The 21,470-nt window shown below is 41.8% G+C and overlaps 1 protein-coding gene across 2 annotated transcripts in view; it reads right to left on the reverse strand.

Moving 5' to 3' along the window:
- Positions 1-21,470, reverse strand: part of LOC124776198 (DNA-directed RNA polymerase I subunit RPA2) — a 237,911-nt gene that overhangs the window by 199,082 nt on the left and 17,359 nt on the right. Inside the window, exons 1-3 of one of the 2 annotated variants that reach the window (XM_047251029.1) lie at positions 12,395-12,527; positions 9,903-10,097; positions 4,757-4,996 (exon numbers count right to left, since the gene is read on the reverse strand). In XM_047251029.1, the coding sequence (XP_047106985.1) occupies positions 4,757-4,996; positions 9,903-10,097; positions 12,395-12,493 (534 nt within the window). In that variant the 5' untranslated portion in view covers positions 12,494-12,527. Of the gene's footprint in view, positions 1-4,756; positions 4,997-9,902; positions 10,098-12,394; positions 12,528-21,470 lie in introns of those variants that run through there. The other variant, XM_047251028.1, reaches the window with a different exon arrangement.

Raw genomic sequence — 21,470 nt, forward strand, 5'->3', positions numbered from 1 at the left:
AATCTAAACGGCCCTGTTGTGTTGGTACTGCAAACACCTGAAAGAAAGGGGAAACTACAGCTGTAAATTTCCCGAGGACATGCAGCTCTACTATATGGTTAAGTGATGATGGCATGCTCTTGGGTAAAATATTCTGGAGGTAAAATTGTCTCCCATTCGGATCACCAGGTGAAGACTACTCAGGAGGACATAGTCATCAGGAGAAACGAAACTGGTGTTCTACGGATCGTAGTGTGGAATGTCAGAGCCCTTAATCGGGCAGGTAGCTAAGAAAATTTAAAACGGAAATGGATAAGTTAAAGTTAGATGTAGTGGGAATTAGTGGAGTTCGGTGGCAGGAGGTACAGGACTTCTGGTCAAGTGAATACAGGATTATACATACAAAACCAGATAGGGGTAATGCAGGAGTAGGTTTAATAATGAATAAAAAAACAGTAACATGGATAAGTTACTATGAATAGCACAGTGAATGCATTATTACAGACAAGATTGACATGAAGCCCACACCCACCACAGTAGCACAAGTTTATATGCCAACTAGCTCCGCATATGAGGAGGTGATTGAGAAAATGTATGATCAGATAAAAGAAATTATTCAGACAGTTAAGGGAGCTGAAAATCTAATAGGAAAAGGAAAAGTAGTTGGTAAATATGGACTGGGGGAAAGGAATGAAAGAGGAAGCCATCTCATACAATTTTGCACAGGGCATAATTTACTCACAAATAATACTTGGTTTAATAATCATGAGAGAAGGTTGTATAGGTGCAAGAGACCTGTAGACACCGGAAGATTTCAGATTGGTTATATAAATGGTTCTACAGAGATTTAGGAATCAGATTTTAAATTGCAAGACATTTCCAAGGGCAGATGTGGACTGACCACAATTTATTTGTTATGAACTGTAGATTAAAACTGAAGAAACTGAAAAAAGGTGGAATTTAGAAGATGGGACCCGGATAATGGATAAACTGAAAGAACCAGAAGTTGTAGACTGTTTCAGGGGGAGCAGTAGGGAATGACTGACAAGAAGAGGGGAAAGGAATACACTAGAAGGGAAATTGGTACCTTTAAGAGATGAAATAGTGAAGGCAGCAGAGGAACTAGTAGGCAAAAAGACAGGGGCTCATAGAAATCCTTGTGTAACAAAAGAGATATTGAATTTAATTGATGAAAGGAAAAAATATAGAAGTGCAATAAATGAAGCAAGCAAATGGGAATACAAATGTCTAAAACATGAGATGGCCAGAAAATGCAAAAAGGCTAAGCACAAGAGGCTAGAGGAGAAATGTAAAGATGTTGAAGCACATATCACTAGGGGGAAGATAGATGTAACATACAGGAAAATTAAAGATACCTTTGGAGAAAAGAGAATCACCTGTCTGAATATCAAGAGCTCATATGGAAAACCAGTCCTAAGTACAGAAGGGAAAACAGAAAAGTGGAAGGAGTATACAGAGGATCTATACAAAGGAGATGCACTTGAGGGCAATATTGTGGAAATTGAAGAGGATGTAGCTGAAGATGAGATGGGTGATATGATACTGCGTGACAAGTTTGACAGAGCATTGAAAAACCTGTCGAAACAAGGCCCCAGGAATAGAAAATGTTCCATTAGAGCTACTGATAGCCTCAGGAGAGCTAACCACGAGTAAACTCTTCCATCTGGAGAGCGAGATGTACGAGGCAGACGAAATACTCTCAGACTTCAAGAAGAGTATAATAATTCTAATTCCAAAGAAAGTAGTTACTGGCAGGTGTGAAAATTACTAAAGTATCAGTTTAATAAGTCACAGCTGCAAAATACTAACATGAATTCTTTACAGAAGAATGGAAAAACTAGTAGAAGCCAACTTCGGAGAAGATCAGATTGGATTCTGGAGAAATTTAGGAACAAGTGTGGCAATACTGATTCTATGACTTCTCACAGAAGATAGATTAAGGGAAGACAAACCAACATTTATAACATTTGTAGACTTAGAAAAAGCTTTTGACAATGTTGAATGAAATATTCTCATCAAATTCCAAAGGTGGTAGGGGTAAAATACAGGGAGCAAAAGGCTATTTACAATTTGCACAGAAACCAGATGGCAGTTATGAGTCGAGGGGCACACAAGAGAAGCAGTAGTTGAGAAGGGAGTGAGACAGGATTGAAGCCTATGCCTCATGTTATTTAACCTGTATACTGACCAAGCAGTAAAGGAAACAAATGAAAAATTTGGAGTAGGAATTGAAGTTCAGGGAGAAGAAATAAAATCTTTGAGATTTGCCAATGACACTGTAATTCTCTCAGAGACAGCAAAGGACCTGTAAGAGTAGCTGAACGGCATGGACAGTGTCTTGAAAGGAGGATATAAGATGAACATCAACAAAAGCAAAACGAGGATAATGGAATGTAGTCAAATTATGCTGAGGGAATAGGATTAGGAAATGAGACACTTAAAGTAGAAGATGAGATCTGCGATTTGGGCAACAAAATAACTGACAATGATCGAAGTAGAGGGGTTATAAAATGAAGATTGAAAATGGCAAAAAAAAGCATTTCTGAAGAAGAGAAATTTGTGCACATCAAGTATAGATTTGTGCCAGGAAATCTTTTCTGAAAGTATTTGTATAATGGACGATAAATAGTTTAGAAAAGATGAGAATAGAAGCATTTGAAATGTCGTGCTACAGAAGAATGATGAAGATTAGATGGGAGGTACTGAATAGAATTGGGAGAAGAGAAATTTGTGGCATAACCTGACTGAAAGAAGGGATCAGTTGGTAGAACACATTCTGAGACATCAAGGGATCACCTATTCAGTATTGGAGGGAAGCGTGTGGATAAAAATCGTAGAGGGAGACCAAGAGATGAATACAGTAAGCAAATTCAGAGGGATGTAAGTTGCAGTAGCCACTCGGAGATGGAGAGGCTTGTACAAGGTAGAGTAGCATGGAGAGCTGCATCAAACCAGTCTTCAGCCAGAAGACCACAACAACTATAACTTGTTTATCTGCATTTTCTGCACTCCAAATCCCTGTTTCCAAATGAAACCCAATATGACCAAGTCCACTCATTCTCTCCATTTCTCCTCTTGAACTGTTAGTATTAGATGGCATGAGACAAGGATTTGCATGTACCTTTCTCATTCCAACAGGAGCAACAGTCAAGGATTGTCCATATTTTTTCACTATCTAAAAGTGGAGATTTCCTCCGAAATCTTTATGTCACACTTTATAGAATCCTTCTGTAATGCTTGAAACTCTACAACAGATGTTCTGAAACTGAGGCTGTACTGTACATCGCACATAGACAGAGCATGGAGGAAAAACAAAATGTGAAGTCACAGGCCAAGGAAAACAAGCAGATGTTTACAAGATTATTAGAACTTCGTCCGAAGAGAGAGATGCTGCTACATTTAATGAGATGCTTCCTGCTGCCTTCAACAAGATGAAGAATGACAAAGTGATGTCAGAGTTTGCAACTTACTTCCAGGACAACTAAATAAATGATGTACAATGCTGGGCTATCTGCCACAGCATACATCCAGGAACAAATATGAACACACACATAGAAAGGATGCACCACACTATCAAATACATATACCTGTGGAAAGCACACGAAACTTCTGGATACGGCAATATTCACTCTAATGTCATACACTGAGGAAAACTTTTTGACAGGCTCATTGTACTTATAAAGGCAAAATTGACAAACAAAATGAAAGAAATTCGCTATAGGCCCAAGTCTAGTTCAACTGTGAAAAAGGAAATGATTCTAAAGGAAGATCGCACAGAGAGATGGTAGCGTCCTTATCAAATATGAGTGAAATGCATTCGTCCTTATCAAATATGAGTGAAATGTATTTTGTGCAAGAAAATTACATTCAAAGTCACTGTAAAACAATGTGTAATAAAGGCAAAACATGCATAGACAGGTATTCTTGCATGTGTATAGTCTCTAGTATCAAATGGAACGTGTGCAATTATATCCACAGTATATGTAAACTCAAGTGTACAAGCAGCCTTTTTAAACTCTCCGGACTAGAACAATCTAATACCAAGCAGTGAAGAGATTTGTACTGCAAATGAGCATCACACAGTATCGTCCCACATGAGTGCACCAGGTATGTCCAACAGTTCAATATTGTTGTCACAACAGAAGGACATAACCGTTTTTCAGTTATTTCATCTGGTTAATGACATAACTACAATACACGAGATTAATGTTGTTATTGTTTTATTCTCTCTACTTCAGCAATCAATCTATCATCTTACTGTGTAAATAACAAAACTCTGCTATTACTCATTTCCTAACCTAATTCCCTCAGCATCAGCTGACCTAAATTTATTACACTCCACAGGCCTTGTTTTACTTTCATTTATGTGCATCTTATAATCTCTTTTCAAGAAACTACCCATTCTCTTCTGATAAGTCTTATTTTATATGTATCTGGTTAAAGAAGAGAAAATTGATTTCCCAAATCTCAGCACAGAGGCTCCAAAAAATCAGCCTCAAGTATCAGAATTAAAGTCTATACTCACAGGAGCAAAGCACCTACTATTTCTCACAGCATGATACCTACTTATCAGCTTGGTTCTTTTGCTATACCTATAACCAATTCCCACAATAAAGAGAGTTAAAGCATTTCATCTTCACAAAAAATAACTAAAACAGGAATGTCAAATTGTAATTCTATTGCAAAGGCAGTGCACGACAAAAGATTTGAGCTACAAAAAATCACTCTAAACATACCCATATCATAAAGTACTTACTGTGGCTGTTTCATCATCTGCTACACACCGAATCATAACACCAAGATCTGAAAACTGTACACCCCTCTGCTTCCAGCCTGTCCTTGCTACGGTCAAGGGGTAATTTCTACGAGTCATCAAGAGCATTCTTATTAACCGCTCATGACCTTTCACCACAAAATAACCTCCCCATTCTTCTGCATGTTCACCTCTACTTATCAGCTCTTTTGGTGAAAGGCGAGCTAAATGGCATCTGTCTGACTGGAAAACAAAAAATTATTTTTTAAAGTCTTAAATTATAGAAATTTTTAAAAAAAATACTACACATGTCTTGCATATACTTTTCAAAAAACTTAGATTAGTAAATAGAACATTTAGCGCATTTTTTGTGGGTACTGCATAAGTCATCACCTGAAAAACTCACATTTAAAACTACAGGTACATATCACATTTGTAACTGACATATGGAAAAACTAGAAATTACTAACAATCATGCCCAAATTGAAAAGTATTTCTGTTCTTCATCTTGCAAATGGCTTTGCAGTAGACAAGTAGGAGATCACTGAAGGTAATTTTTAAGAGTTATTTGCTAACCTTCATGACAGTGCAAATGAGATCCAATTGCTTTAAATATCTTACTAAGTAGATGTTATGAAATTTCGATAAAATTTACAATTAATATTTTATGAAACTGCGCGCTAAAATATTTGTTGAAATATAATTCGCAACACACTGTTTCTACAACTGTTCTTAAATAAGCAACTATGCTCCTAGAGATTTCAAGTCAACTCTTTCAGATGTATTATTGAAATACTTTATAATACCAAATTATTGGCACTTAACTAGAGGTTCAGGCAACAGGAAAGCTTAGTGACATACATCTCAACACTTCCCTCTCTTTCGTGGAACGAAATGTTCAATTGCCTCTACTAGAAGGCAATCAGTTCTTAGATTGTGGCCTATCCACTTTAGTTTCCTGTTTTTCACCGTCAGCAGCAACTCTCCTCAGTACTTCTTCATTCCTATCAGTCCAGCTGATTTTCTCCATTCTATGCCATATCCACATTTCACAAGCTTCAATTCTTTTCTCATCCTGCTTTCTCAAAGTCCACGTTTCTACTCCATACAAAGCCACACTCTATTTTAAGCACTTAACCAGTCGCTTCCTTAATTCCTAGTTTACACAACTAGTTGTGAGTAATCTCTGCTTTTGAAATGCCTCTTTCGACAGAGCCATTCTCTCTTTGATATCTTGTTGTCTTCTTTAATCCAACTTCCCAAATACTTGAATGCTCTTACCTGCTCTATGATTTCCGACCCCAACTTAATTTTCATTTTTCTTTTCTTTAGGCCTATGACCATGCTTTTAATTTTCTTTTTATTAATTTTCATGCTATATGCTGCACAGACTTCATTCAGGTCATTTAGCATTTGAGTCGGCATTTCTTGATTTTCTGCATGTCATCTGCATATCTTAGACATTCAATTTTCTGCCCACCTATCCTCACACCTCTTTCCAGTCCTTCCTCCAGATAGGATCTGCGAGAGACAGCAGCTCTGTCTAACACCTCTCCCAATCTTGCTGTCTTCAGAAATCCCATTACCTATTCGTACCCGAGATTTCCGATTAAGGTACAGATTTGCGAACAATCTTCTCTCCTTCCACTTTACTCCCTTCTTTCTCAAGATAACTAACAGCTTATCCCACTGCACTCTATCAAAGGCCTTTTCGAGGTCTATGAAGACAACATAAACTTATTTGTCCTTTGCCTTTCGTTCATGGTTCTTAGAAGTCCAGTGGCATCTCATGTTCCCTTTCCCCTTATGAAACCATATTGTTCTTCACCAAGTGTTTCTTCCAGCATTCCATATAGCCTCCTACTCAGAATTCGAAGAACTACTTTTGCTGCCTGCGATATTAAGCTGATTGTCTTGTGGTCTTCATACTTTTTGGGATTTTTAGTCTTTGGGACTGTGACTATTATACCTACCAGAAAGTTTTCTGGCCATTCCCTTTGTCATAGAAGTAGTTGCAAAAAGAGGTCAACTTATTTTCACCTGTTTCTTTTAAATAATTCTTTAAGATTTCTGCCAGAATGCCATCTACACCACATGCTTTGTTGTTTTTAAGTTCTCCCAATGCCTTATTTACCTCTGAACCTTGGATAAAATCTCCTTTTTCATCTTCATTTACTGATTCTTCCTTCTCAATCTGCTTCATAGAGCATTTCAATATATTCTTTCCATCCATTCTGAACAGCATGTGGGTCACTTAAAAAGAGTTCCATCTTTCCCTTATATCTCCATATTTGTTTTGTTCTTCCTTCCCTAAAATACTGTTTCCTTGGCTACCCAGTCCATCTTTTCATAATTGCCCTCTTTCTCCAGCGTCTCAATTTATGAGCAGATTTCTCCTGTCCATTTTTCCCTGGCCTGATCAGTTACTCTTCTCAGCTCATTGTTCAGTCTTCTGTATTGCCTTTTCCCTTCATCAGCGTGCATTTTTCCATTCTCTCCTTTCTGCCATCTTCAAGGTCATGTCATCGGTAACCCATGATTTCCTTCTCCGCTTACACTTCACCACGCCAACATCAATCAAGCATAGCTCCAGATGTGAGGGAGGGGACATGTGAAAGCAGACAAAAATGAGCTATGTCAATGTAAAATATAAAATTCTCTGGGTTGCTGGACAGTTCAAAGAACATTTAACTTCTAGGCTAAGGACTGGTAGGAAATGATAACATGAAAGTTTGGAGCAATTTGAAACAAACTTTGTATATATGATTTATTATGTGGTGAAAATAAGATGGGCTAGGTCAACCACAGCACTCCTAGGGATGGGGTGAGGGTAAGGGAGAGAAGTGGCTGAAATGTAAACAAAGCTCTGGAATGGCCGGAGAAAATCCAACAAAATTTAGTACATGTATGGTTCACAATCTAGGAAAAATTACTGTGGGGGTATAAAACTCTAGAACCCTTTGGAGTGGGGTGAGGATGCAAATGTGAAAAGGGCGTCATGGAAAAATAATCAAAAACAAACAATGATAGTGACAAATTAATTACTGTGAAGTGGATTTGCGATTGTCATGCTTCTCCCACTGCATAAGCACATGTTCACCAAAGATTTTATTTATTCTTGCACCTGGAAGGGAAACTAAAAATGACATACACAATCAAGTATTGTGATCATATCTTATTACAGTAAGTTTTACAAGATTTTGCTTCACAATTTGTACACTGTACTTACATGTTTTTAAAGTATAAACTAATTTTGCTTTTACACTATGGCAGGTTTCATTTCTTTTCGTAAGACAAATTTAGGATAAATAAGTGAATAGGTAATGCTGAGTAATCAGCTAATTATCTTTACAACAAGTTCAGGAGAAAACTTGTACGATAGCGTGTTTGTATTTACACTGGGATTCATGCGAAGCTTTTGTGTGATGGTACAACATTTACACGATGTCCCACTCAAAGCTCCCTGATTTCAGAGACAAAGGGGAAAAAAACCACAGCAGATACGACAATGAAACATGCACAACATTGTACAACACCTCAAAGAATTAAATTATCATCAATACACCTCTACATGTGAACCATTTGTAGCACGAAGAACATCGAGTCTATATTCAACTTCTTGCCAAGTTCTTTCAACATTTCCTCTGTTATTCTTGCAATCGAATTAGTGATACAATGTCGCAACATAGGTAGTGATACAATGTCGCAACATAGGAACATCGTCCACTTTGGTCGCATACACGTGGTCCTTCACAAATCCTCACATGAAGAAATCGAGCAGCATAATGTTGGGTGAATGTGATGGCCAGGTAATGGGTCCTCCACATCCGATCCAACAATTGGGAAATTTCCTACCCACGAACTTGCGAACAGCCGTTGACCAATGCGGCAGAGCTCCATCTTGTTGAAAAATGATGTTGGGTTGCAAGTATTGAATCTGAGGGTACACAAACTGCTCCAACATGTCCAGATACACTGACCCATTCACTGTTTGTTCCGCAACAACAATCCCGTCACGCATTAGCCCACACCAGACGTTTCGTTAACGGCTATCATGAATATGTTCAATGACAACGTGCGGATTTTCCGAACCCCAAATCCGAACTTTATGCCTATTAACACTTCCTGATAGATGAAAGGTAGCCTCATCTGAAAATGAACATCTTTCCAGGAAATTCATATCAATACGCTGCAGCATATCTGCAGCAAATTGTTGTAAGCATTGTTTTGTTGTTCGGCGTCAGATGTTACTGAATTTGAACTTTGTAAGCACGCATGCAAAGACGCTGGTGAGCAACACGATGCAATGTTGATCGAGGTACATCAAATTGCCTAGATGCTTGACAAATTGACTTACGTGGGCTTCTGAGAAACGTTTGTCTGATGTCCTCCACTGTCTAATCTGAAACTCCGTAACATACACCGCCAGAATGTTTCAGAACATTTCCCTTCGCCAGAAACTTCCTATACCATTCCTAATTGTTTTCACATCAGGTGGATCACATTCATACACACGACAATAATTTCTTTGCAGAGTAATCAGCAATTTTGTTTCTGCAAACCACACTACTGCTTGCACGCGCTGATGTGGAGTTGCCATTTTCACTTCATGTGACCATGCTGCACTCTGGCAACGATACTTGGAACTTCTGACATGAGAATATAAATTCTTTGAAATGCTCTACAATGTGGTGCATTGTTCATTGTCACATCTACTGTGGTTTTTCTCTCCTGGATCCTTACAATCAGGGAGTAGGACACCCTGTATCACAAGTTATATTAGAGTGAACTGTGACTATAGGGAACGTGTGCGTGTGTGTGCGTGTGTGTGGTGTGTGTGTGTGTGTGTGTGTGTGTGTGTGTGTGTGTGCGTGCGTGCGTGCACACGCGCTTGGTAAGGGAAGGATATGAAGTAACACATCCATGTATGTGTTTTTGTCTTTCTCCACCTGCAAAAGATGTAATCAAAGTTTAAAACCTTGGTTTTCACAATCTGACAACTGGCAACATCTTCATGTTAGTGAAACTATAACTTTTTTTAAATTCCATTTTTAGCCCATAGAAAATTCTGGAAGAGGAATCTGAAAGCATTCATCTACTTATTTTCTAAAGAAGAAGAAGAAGAAGAAGAAGAAGAAAGACAAATTACCTTAATCATAATTGGAATATCACCAAAATAAACGTCTGACTCTATACTTGGTTTGCCAGCAACTGAACATATTACTCTGCCTATCATTCTCCCTCTGTAGGTATCCCCTCTCTGTCTACATTCAGTTGGAAATACTTCCAAGCTTTTTGCACCAACGACACCTTGTGGCACAAGAGGAGGAAGAATCTGTATATCCTATAAAGATAAAAACAAAAGTCATAAATAAATCTTACATACCAATGCGTATTTTTGCATTTATTGTACAATTTCAAGTTAATTTCTTTTTTACTAACCAGTGCATCATTGTTGGAATCACATGGCTTCAAGAAAAAGTTTAGTGTATCTCAAAATCATAAGTTAGATAAAAATCTCAAAATCTTAAGTTAAATAAAATTAAACATATTGCTGATAAATTTTACACTAGAAGTAACAGTTCTGATCCAACATAAAAATTAAAAGAAACATTTTTTGGAAGAAATGTGTAATACAGCAGTTACTTCTGCTGAAATGTTTAATTTGGTGATGTCGACAAACATTTTATTTTTTAAGTTAATGAGCAAACCATAATGATGAAGGAAATCAGCCCCCAATACACCTTTTGATACATCAACTACAATGAATGGCGATTCAAAATTGCATTTAAGCATGAAAATTAATGGTTAATAACTTGGAACCATGAGTTTTTGTCTCTAAACATTCAGCCGCTGTTGTGTCTACTGTCTCTAGTTTTCCTGACAAGGCTGAACACATTTTTCAGACTTACAGCATGTGCCAAATTTAAAATGATTATAGCAGTATTTTCCATTTTTATTTTATTTTGCTCTGCTTCTACTTCTATTTTATGATCTTTCCATACTTGGTTTTCAAAGCATTTTAATCTCATTTTCCAATTCTTCAATTCTTAAGACAAGATCTTGGACTGACATGGATGACAATGCTGATGGAATGGACTGAATTGATGCAATTTCAACCTCCTCAACAGAGTGCATTTCAATCATATGATCTGCCATTTAAGCAATCTTATCCACTGTTTTGTAAGATATCATACTCTGAATGTTACTAGGAAGTTTGTAAAGCCAAAGTGTTGTGTGTGTGTGTGTGTGTGTGTGTGTGTGTGTGTGTGTGTGTTTTTGGATCTGATGGGTGCCCAACAGTGAGGTCGTCAGCACCCTTACACTTATGAAAACAAACGAATGTGGAGAGGAACTAAAAGTGTTGTACACGCATGCACTCAAAATGACCATACAGTCACTTGTATCACATGTACTAAAACCAATTAGGAGGGAAGAGAGCTAAACAAGAAATTAAAACAAAGAGAAAACAAAACACAGAAGAACTAAAAGAAAGAACACAGGGAAATGTGATTGGCTGACCACTTACAAAAATCTAGGGTGAGCCAGCCACCCTTTGACAAATTAAGAACATCTCCCTAAAATCTTGTTAAACATGTTGGACAATTCACAAAACTTTAAAACCCTAACCACATTCATTTGATCATTACATAAAATAGATGGCAGATCCACTGGTAAATCCGCCGCAGTCCACTGGTCGGCAAATAAAGTGCAGTCCAATAAAATGTGGTGCACTGTGATCTGCGCGTCACAAGCACCACAAAATGGAGGGTCCTCTCGCTGGAGTAAAAATTCATGTCATTGGGCTGTGGCCTAAGCGAAGATGAATAAGAAGGACTCGTCTTGGCGACTTGGCTGGAAGTACTCCACGGTCGAGTTGTGGGCTTGATGACACGAAGCTTGTTATCGGTCACTGCCAGCCACTCGTCTTCCCATTGACACACGACACGTAATAGCTTGCAGAGGGATAGCACGCTGAAATACCAGAGGATAACAACACACCTCCTTGGCTGCTAAACCCACCCTTTCATTCCGCGCAATTCCAATGTGCCCAGGTACCCAGCAGAAAGACATCTCCTGCCACAGTCGTTGTAGTTGTACAAGGACATCCTGGATATTCTGGGTTACTGTATCTGCTGGGTACAGACGTTGGAGAGAGTAATGTGAAACTGGGAGAACATCTCATCTCATCTGCTCCAGTGCTTGCAAGATCGCATATAATTCTGCGTCGAAGATGGTAAATTCTGGAGACAGTCTGACTCTGGTGACATGATCCGGGAAAACGACAGAGCAACCAACAGAGTCCCCCTGCTTAGACCCATCTGTAAAAACAGCTACTTGGTTGTGGTACTCCGGTAAAATATCAGAGAATATTGCATTAAAAACAGAAACAGTAGTGCTATCTCTCTTACACTGTACCAAATCTAAAATCACTCCGGAGCCTTTCCAGTAACCAGGGCAGCAGATGGTTAAAACACTGGATTTGGGGTCGTTCTGGCTCCACACCAAGTGACTCCAGCACACACTGCACGCAGATCCCAAATGGCGTCGTGGCTCATGGACGGTTGGAAAACAGGCGTTCCAGAGGTGGACGAGCAGCAGTATGGTGTGCAGGTGAAGTTGGAGTTGCAAGGAACTTACACGCCTGATGCACATGAGGAGCTGGTGCCAGATGGTAAGTGGTGGTTGCACCACCTCAGCACAGGTGCTAGGTATGGGACTGGTCTGATAAGCACCCATCACCAGCCGAATCCCATCACGATGGACAGCGTCAATGATCTGCAAGTAAGAGGGCCTTGCTGACCCATACACCGTGCAACCATAGCCCAGACGCAAAAGCCCAATAAAACTGAAGGAGAGACGCCCTTTCCGGTCCCCAAGAGCTGTGGCTGAGGCACTTGATGTTCATTGCCTTCAGGGTTCTGGCTTTTAGGTCTCTTAGGTGTGGTAACCGTGACAATCAGGAGTCAAAAATGAGGCTCAGAAACTGTACTGTGCCTCTAAAATGTAGGATGGTGTCACCCATATTCAAGACAGGCAAATTAAGAAGACGACAAGAAAGATTAAAATGAACAAACACACACACTAATCTGCACCATTCTCCTGCTCAAATCAATCAGAGAGCGTGTCACCAACTTGGGTCCTAAAAAAACTCTCGAGACAAGAAAGACCATATGAAGATGGGGAGGTGGGCACGAAAGCCCCATTGAATGTAGTTGTGCGAGAATACTGTGTCTCCAAGTAGTATCGAATGCCTTACTTATATCTAAGAATATGCTGATACAGTGATGCTTACGGAGGAAAGCCTGTTGAATAGCCACCTCTAGGAGGGTCACATTGTTGACAGTGGACTGAAATCTTCGGAATCCACACCGAGAGAGGCTAAGGAGTTGCCTGGTCTCTAACAACCAGACCAGGTGATGGTAAAAAAATTCGCTCCAGGGTATTTCCTACACAGCTTGTTGAGGCGATACTCCAATAACTACTGGGACACATGCAGCCCTTACTGGATTGAGGAGAGGGATCAGAATGGCCTTCCTCCACAAATTGGGGAAGTTGCCTGTCTGCCATATTAGATTAAAACATTTGAGGAGGAGTTCCCTTTGATGCCTCTGGCAAATGTCAAAGCACGCATTACCAGATTTGGTCGTGACCGGGTGCAGTGTCATGAATCTCAGTCAGTGTCAATTCAAGCTCACATGTGGAGAATGGAGTTGTAGGCCTCAACAGGTCCATTTACTAATAACATTTTACATATTTTTTAAAAACAGTAAGCGAGAAATTCAAGTTAAAAAATTATGCGAAAATTTTGGTACAATTACTTTGCAAATTTCATTGTCTAGCCAATCACATCAGTATCACCAATTTGTTGCTCTTTACATTCACCAAGGACTCAATTTAGCTAGATTTTTCAATTTATTTTATTTTCTTATTGCGCAAGACAAGAAACTTTAGTCACAATCACAGTGGAATAAAAAACAACTTTTTTTGTTTCATTCCAAAGAATACTAATATTATTATGCCAACATTATTATGTCAAACACATTAAAAATACTAGAATCATATGAACTGTGCAAGATGGTGGCAGCCTGATGCACACACGTATAGGTTAGTGTAGGACTACTTCCTATAAATTGCATGGCCTAAAGAATCATCAGCCTCCTTTACTAGGATACCCATAATGCTGCATTTTTTTCTATCTCCTCCTAAACCACTGAAACAATTTCAAAAAAAAAATTGTAACACTCTACTTATAGTCTGAGAAGAAGTACTGCATGGATAAGAGCCACCTGGGGGTAGGGGGTAGGGCTTGGCAATCTCTGACATCTAGGTTGCCCTGCTTGACAGACATGGTGTGTGGGTTGCATCAGAATGCATTCCAAGAGCTATTTGAGACCTTAAGCACAGCTGAAAAAGAGAGAGGAGGACTAGGATATGGGTAGTGAGAGGGTGGAGAACAAGGTGAAAGAAAGGTATGGGAGGAGGAGATGGACAGAAAGAGGTGTTTATATCTAAACCACCTCACTGCATTTGACGTATATGGTAATGGGTGCTTGTTCCAGGAGTTTTACTGATCGCACACACCAGGAGCACTTCTGTGAAAAGCAATGTAAAATCAAAGTTCACAACCCACTCATCCTTCTATAGTCATGTCCCTCAAGCAGTGTCACAATATCTGCCGAATTCTTCACATGGTGATTGCAGTATTCCACAGGCAATTTTTGAAATATAACTAGATTCTTTTTTTATGGTTTTAGGGCGCAAAACTACTATGGTCATTAGTGCCCGGTCTGTGATTTAGGTAAAGGTAAAAAAACCAAACTGGAAACCAGCAGCAATGGAAGCAAAACTCAAAAAAGTGGGGAAACTAAAAACAGAAGGAAAGCTTACAAAACCACTAAAGAAGGGGGGTTGTTTGTCCCCAAAAAGAGCTTCAAATGACTGACGTCATCTCACTGGCGCTAATAAACTCAAGAACGCGATCGGCTGAGCGCATGTCATCTGCTAAAATGGAAGATATATCAGGCACCAGCTGTAGACGGGCGCATAACAGGGTACAATAGGGACACTCAAGCAAAAGGTGTCTCACCGTCCACTGCTGAGAGCAGCGGGGACAGAGTGGGGGAGGATCACCACTTAAAAGATGTCAATGGCTAAAAAGACAGTGCCCTATGCGGAGTCTAGTTAAAATTACCTCCTCCCGACAAAGAGTTCAGGAGGAAGAGGTCCAAGCACAGGGAAGAGCTTTCATGTCCCGTAATTTATTACTGGGAAGTGTCGACCAATGTGCGTGCCATAGAAGAGCAATACGATGACATAAAACACTCCGTAGATCGGCGAAGGGAATCATGTGAATAGCAGGCTGAAGAAGAGAGACTGCAGCCTTGGCCGCTATATTGGCCGCCTCATTTCCACAGATACCAACACGTCCTGGGATCCAGAGGAACACCACAGAGACGCCCCCCAAGTGGAGCAAGTGGAGGCAGTCCTGAATCCAGTGGACCAGAGGGTGGACAGGGTAGAGAGCTAGGAGACTGAGGAGAGAGCTGAGCGAATCTGAGCAGATAACATACTGTATCCACTGATGGCAATGGATGTATTGGGACATTCTGGAGAACAGCATAAAGCTCCACAGTAAAAACTGAACACTGGTCAGGAAGCCGAAATCAATTTGGGATGTCGCCAACAATACAGGCACTCCCAACACCATACGATGTTTTTGAGCCATCAGTGTAAATAAATGTGGCTTCCTTCATTTGTGTGCATAGAGCAGCAAATGCCCGACGATTAATGAGAGAAGGGGTACCATCCTTGGGAAACTGACAAAGGTCACGGAGCAGGCAGGTCCAGGGCTGGAGCCAAGGCAGTGCTGTACCCCAAGTTATCAAGAAAGTCTTAGGAAAGTGGAAAGAAAGAGAATGTAGAAGTTGACGGAAGCAGACTCCCGGTGGTAGTAGGGAGGAAGGGCGGCCTGCATACCCTAAATCCAAGGAGGTGTCGAAAAAAATGTCATGGGCCGAATTAGAAGGCATGGAAGACAGATGGCTAGCACGACGACTCAGATGGACAGTTCGCCGACTGGACAGCGGAGGTTCAGCAGTCTCAGCATAAAGGCTTTCCACAGGGCTGATGTAAAAAGCTCCAGACACTAAATGTAATCCACGGTGGCAGACAGAGTCAAGACAACAAAGAATAGACGGCCGAGCAGAGGAGTAAACTATGCTTCCATAGTCCAATTTCGAGCACACTAAGGTGTGATAGAGGCGGAGAAGGACCACTCGGTCCGCTCCCTAGGAGGTACCATTCAGGACGCGCAGGGTGTTGAGGGATCGCAGACAGCGAGCCGAAAGATAGGGAACGTGGGAGGACCAGCATCGTTTTCTGTCAAACATAAGACCCAAGAATTTAGCGACATCCGTGAACTGAAGGTTGACAGGGCCTAGATGTAAGGAAGGCCGAAAAAACTCCGTACGACGCCAAAAATTAACACAAACGGTCTTCCTGGGAGAAAAGCAGAAGCCGGTTTCGATGCTCCAAGAGTGGAGGCAATCGAGACATCCTTGAAGACGTCGTTCAAGAAGGCTGGTCCATTGAGAGCTGTAGAAGATCGCAAAATCGTCTACAAAGAGGGAGCCCGAGACATCAGGAAGGAGACAATCCATAGTTGGATTTATGGCAATGGCAAACAATACAACACTTAGCACGGAGCCCTGGGGTACACCGTTTTCTTGGGAGAAAGTAGTGTTCACCTGCACTTTAAATGTGCGCTCTGCCATAAATTCATAAAGAAAAAGGGGCAGCCAACCTCGAAAGCCCCAAGAGAACAGCATGTGGAGGATGCCTGTCCTCCAACAGGTATTGTATGCTCTCTCCAGATCAAAAAATATTGCTACTGTTTGGCGTTTCCTGAGAAAATTGTTCATGACAGAAGTGGAGAGAGCAACAAGATGGTCAACTGCAGAGCGATGCTTTCGGAAACCGCACTGGGCAGGTGTTAAAAGACTTCATGACTCCAGACACCAAGCTAAATGCCAATTCACCATACACTCCAAAACCTTACATACACTACTAGTGAGAGAAATCGGGCGATAGCTACAGGGGAGATGTTTGTCCTTTCCAGGTTTCGGAACAGGAATGACGATAGGTTCCCGCCATCTTCTGGGAAAAGTACTGTCGGTCCAAATTAGATTATAAAGGCGAAGGTGACGGTCATCGAATGTCGCTAGAGATGAAAAAAGTATCCAGTCAGCTTGGGCAACCTTCCAGCATCTCGGGCGCATATATGGCAGTTGTGGCTGCAATCTAAGGACACATGGAAAGTGGTCACTCGAGTGTGTATCAGCTAGAGCGAACCATTTGAAGTGCCGAGCTAACGGAACAGTACAGACCAAAAGGTCCAAATGAGAGAAATTTGTTGTGGAGGCAGTCAAAAATGTAGGGTCCCCAGTGTTGAGGCACACAAGATCCGCTTGGTGGAAGACATCTATCAATAGTGAGCCATGTGGACAGGGCCGCAGAGATCCCCAAAGCGGGTGGTGGGCATTGAATTCCCAACCAGCAAATAGGGGGGCGGAAGCTGACCAAGAAGATGAAGGAGATCAGCTCTTGCCATTGGTGTGGACGATGGAATGTATACAGTACAAAGAGAGAAGGTGTATACAGAAAGGGAAAGACGGACACAGACAGCTTGGAAGGAACTGTTTAAGGGGATTGGATTATAATGGAAAGTATCATGGAGAAGAATCATGAGTCCTCCATGTGCTGGAGTGCCTTCAACAGAGGGGAGATCAAATCGGACTGACTGAAAATGGGGGAAAACAAAGCAGTCGTGGGGACGCGGCTTTGTTTCTTGAAGACAGAAGATGACCGGCGAGTAGGATCGTAAGAGGATCGACAATTCATCCCGATTGGCTCGAATGCCGCGAATATTCCAATGGATAATGGACATAGGGTGGACAGGAAAGGGAAAAATGTGACCAAGGCTGACCTTAACTCAACGACTGCTCAGATCCGGCGACCGACAGCATGGAACGGCATTCAGCCGAAGGCAGAAGATCCTGATCCATAGGTTGTTAGGGAGCAGCTCCTGCCACCAGCGATTGGCCAGTTGATCGGCTGCCAGCAGTGCGCCTCGGCGACACAGAAGATGGCCGAGGGCGGTTACCGCCAGGTGGTGCTGTAGATGAGACACGCCGAGGCGGAGATGGAGAGGAACTGGGTTTCTTATTAGCCTTCTTGGAAACAGGACATTGAGATGAAGGAGGAATTGATGGTTGTGAAGTCAGGGTTTCGCAAAAATCTTCATGAGTAGGCTCTTTTTCGGAAGTCCGGGTGTCCGATTTTCCTCATCGGACAATCCGTCGAGGGAGCGTGTATAAACGACCCCACGTGATGAATTTAAAGTGTGGTGTGCTTCCACCTGGACAGGGAAGGTGTGTAGCAGTGAAGTACACAGCAATTTTTGTGCCTGGAGGGCATTGACTGTTTTTAACAACAAGGTGCCATTTCGTAAGTGGGAACAAGACTTTACAGGACCTGCAGTTGCGTCAACACCTTCCTGAATAATGAAAGGGTTGACTGTGGAGAGGTCTTGACCTTCGTCCGACCAAGAAACAACAAGGAAATGTGGCAATGATGGAAGAATTGTCCTTGGCTGAGTCTCATTTAACTTTCGCTTGTGAGCGGACATAGTGGAAGGTGAGGAAACCATTGCGGAAGTATCCCCCATGATTACTGGCATCTCCGATGGCGCGCTCGTTCCTTGTGGGGGCCCTCTCTGAGGGCACTCCCCCATTAGGTGATTGTTCACACCTCAGGTCACACCTCCCGACAAACGGATGGAGTGACCAATCGGTACTTTCGGAAGGTATCAGCTCGGGTAATCACCCCTCCCTGGGCCTGGCCGTTACCAGGGGGTACGTACGTGTCCTACCTGTCTACCCGCGGTGGGGAATTATGCGTTACCCCGTCACCGGCTACGCGTGGGAATGCATGGATCGGCCTTCAGACACGCACAGGGAGGAAAAAAGAGAAAGGGAGGAACAAAGGAAAGGAAAGGAAAGAAGAGAGGTCTCAAACACCGCAGCAGAGAAAATGGTAACGGGAAGAGGTAAGGAAAAGAGAAGGACAAAGACTTGCCAGCAGAGAAAGCGAAGAAGAGAGACTGTTTTACAGTTTTGAGTGTCCGTCTCTGGACTTAGGCACTAAACATACTCCCAGAGGGGGAGAAAGGGAAGGGAAGAGGCGGAGGTGGGGGGGGGGGGAAGGATGTGGAAAAGGAAGGTATGCAGCCCGGAAAGGAAGGACGGCCACACTAGCTCAGGGTCCCGTGCTCACTACGCATGTATCCACAAAAGAGTTGTGGACCCCCTGGGGGATATAACTAAATGTTTGGCCAGTCCATATGTTAGCGAGTTAATGTTGTTGACTATTGGCCACAGAAGCACCTCTTTGTTGTGGATTTTGGATATTCCTTACAGGCATGTTAGGGTTGGAGTGATTGAATTCCACCATTTCTTCTCTACCAGCGGTAGATCAGAAGCAATCATTTACCTAGTCATCATTGTTGTGAGGGTCCATCTTGCTCTTCCTGTAGGCTATGTCCTGTAAGAAGAAGCTAATTTTGCACTGTTAGTCATCAGCATGCATTAATGCCATTGCATTATCTTAGTCTGTCGTTAGAACCATAGTGTCAATGTGCCCTCAGTGATCATAGAGAGATCTGTTCCACAACTATGGTGTCTGCTTCCAGAAGTTAGGACTTGACAACCCACTAAATTTTCCATATCAACTCCTCCATTTTTTTTTCTGTTGGCAAGCCTTTACATGTTTCTTCCATGCCATTTACAATGTCCTGTTTTCATATGGTTCTCTAGGTCAAAGTTGTAGCCAAATCCAGGTATTTATATGTCAGATTTACAATTGTCTATACTGCTTCATCTCTTTGTTCACTGTCTGAATGCCAAACAGTCTACCAAATTTGCCAAGTTTTTCAGATACCGCAATGTTTCAATGAGTGCTGAAACTCAATATCTTCTGAAGAAATGTCAAGATATTGCAGATGCCCCTATATTTAAACACGAGGGCTGCCACCCATGTCCATCTAGCTATGGGCACAAGAGTTCATCATGCTGACATGTGGAGTGGAGGGGGTGGGGGTGGAGCTGGATTTCCACTGTGTTCCCTCTGGGGCCCATACACAAGTGGAGGGAACAGCCACCACCACGTGTAAAGACAAGCTGTATCTCAAAAGTTCACCAGAAGATGAGTATGACACATGTTGAAACATTGTGATATTTCAATACTGCCACCTCTCTAGAGCCCTGAAAGCTTCCCATCAAATCCAGCATTTGTTTCACAAGCTTGACATTAATCAAATTTAGTCGTCAGATCAAAGGAGCTGGTATAAACTGTAGCTAACTGGGATGTTCTGCACCAAAGATAGTCCTACTTGGTTAGGTATGCAAGTAATCATTCCTGATACAAAGACAATGTCTTTATCTGGAAGTTTCTACTGAAGTGTTTGAATCATTCACCACAAAATCAAGTCTCTTCATTAAAAAGGTAATTGTCAGGCTTATGGCTCAGCACTTCCACCTTGAAACTACTTGACATAGTTCATCATTATGGGGCGTGTATGGCTATCAGTGCCTTTCGCAGTAGTCCCATTGACACACATACAGAATGACACCATTTCTTCATGAGCTGTGAGTTTGTATGTCTGTTAAGGGTAGGTGACAGATGAGTGAATGTTGAGTTTTAGTGTCTTGTTGCTGTTGTTATTGGTTTTTTTATGATGGTGATGGTGCTAGAGAGAGGGTAGAGAACAAACCTGGTGCTGCCATGTGGGGTGCAGGTACTGTTCTGATTGATAATTGACTGATTGATTGAGGAGGTTTATGGGACTAAACGGCGAGGTTATCAGTCCTGTTATTCAAAAATTACTAGCGTAAGATAAAGGTGACCGCTAAAAGCGGGTGGATGCAGTCAGAGGGATCAAACTATACAGCAAGGAAGCTAAAAACAGATACAGTAGAAAGCATAAAAGCGTAGTGGTCATGGGTCACAGACCCGGAAAACGCAAAGAGAGGCCCAACCACAACCATCCTGCTCCTTCTCCAGGAGTAAAGGAAAATCATATTATTGAAAATAAAAACCACTTTCATATCGGAAACTGAGGACCAGTTCACCACCTGTGAATCATCCACTAATATTAAACACAAGCAATCTGGAAGGCTATACTTAGTATGAAGGAGTAAAAGAAGTGGACATCCCACCAATACATGGGATACCGCCAGTCCAGTTCCACAGCCACACTGTGGGGTTGGCTCGTTATGCAAGAGAAAACAATGGGTGAGCTGGTATGACCGATGCGTAGATGGCATAAGTCAGTGGACTCCTTCCGACAGGAGTGGAAGGAAGAGTGCCAAACCGTAGCAGTCTCCTTGATTGTGCGGAGTTTATTATTGAGGGCAGTAGCTCACCAAATGTCATTCCACTTTTGAGCAAAGAGAGATTTGAAATGTATCCGTATATCCACACATGGAATCATGAAAGGGAATGGGAAGCAAGTATCTGCCTCTCTAAGCAAACGGTCAGCCAGCTCATTCCCTGGAACGCCCACTTGACTTGGACCCACAGAAAGACAACTGAGCAGATGGTACAGCCAAGGGCTGAGAGGTCATGGACAGCAGAGACCAAAGGATGATGAGAGTAG

The sequence above is a fragment of the Schistocerca piceifrons genome, chromosome 2 (genome assembly GCF_021461385.2).
Source record: "Schistocerca piceifrons isolate TAMUIC-IGC-003096 chromosome 2, iqSchPice1.1, whole genome shotgun sequence".
In the NCBI taxonomy this organism is placed as follows: domain Eukaryota; kingdom Metazoa; phylum Arthropoda; class Insecta; order Orthoptera; family Acrididae; genus Schistocerca; species Schistocerca piceifrons.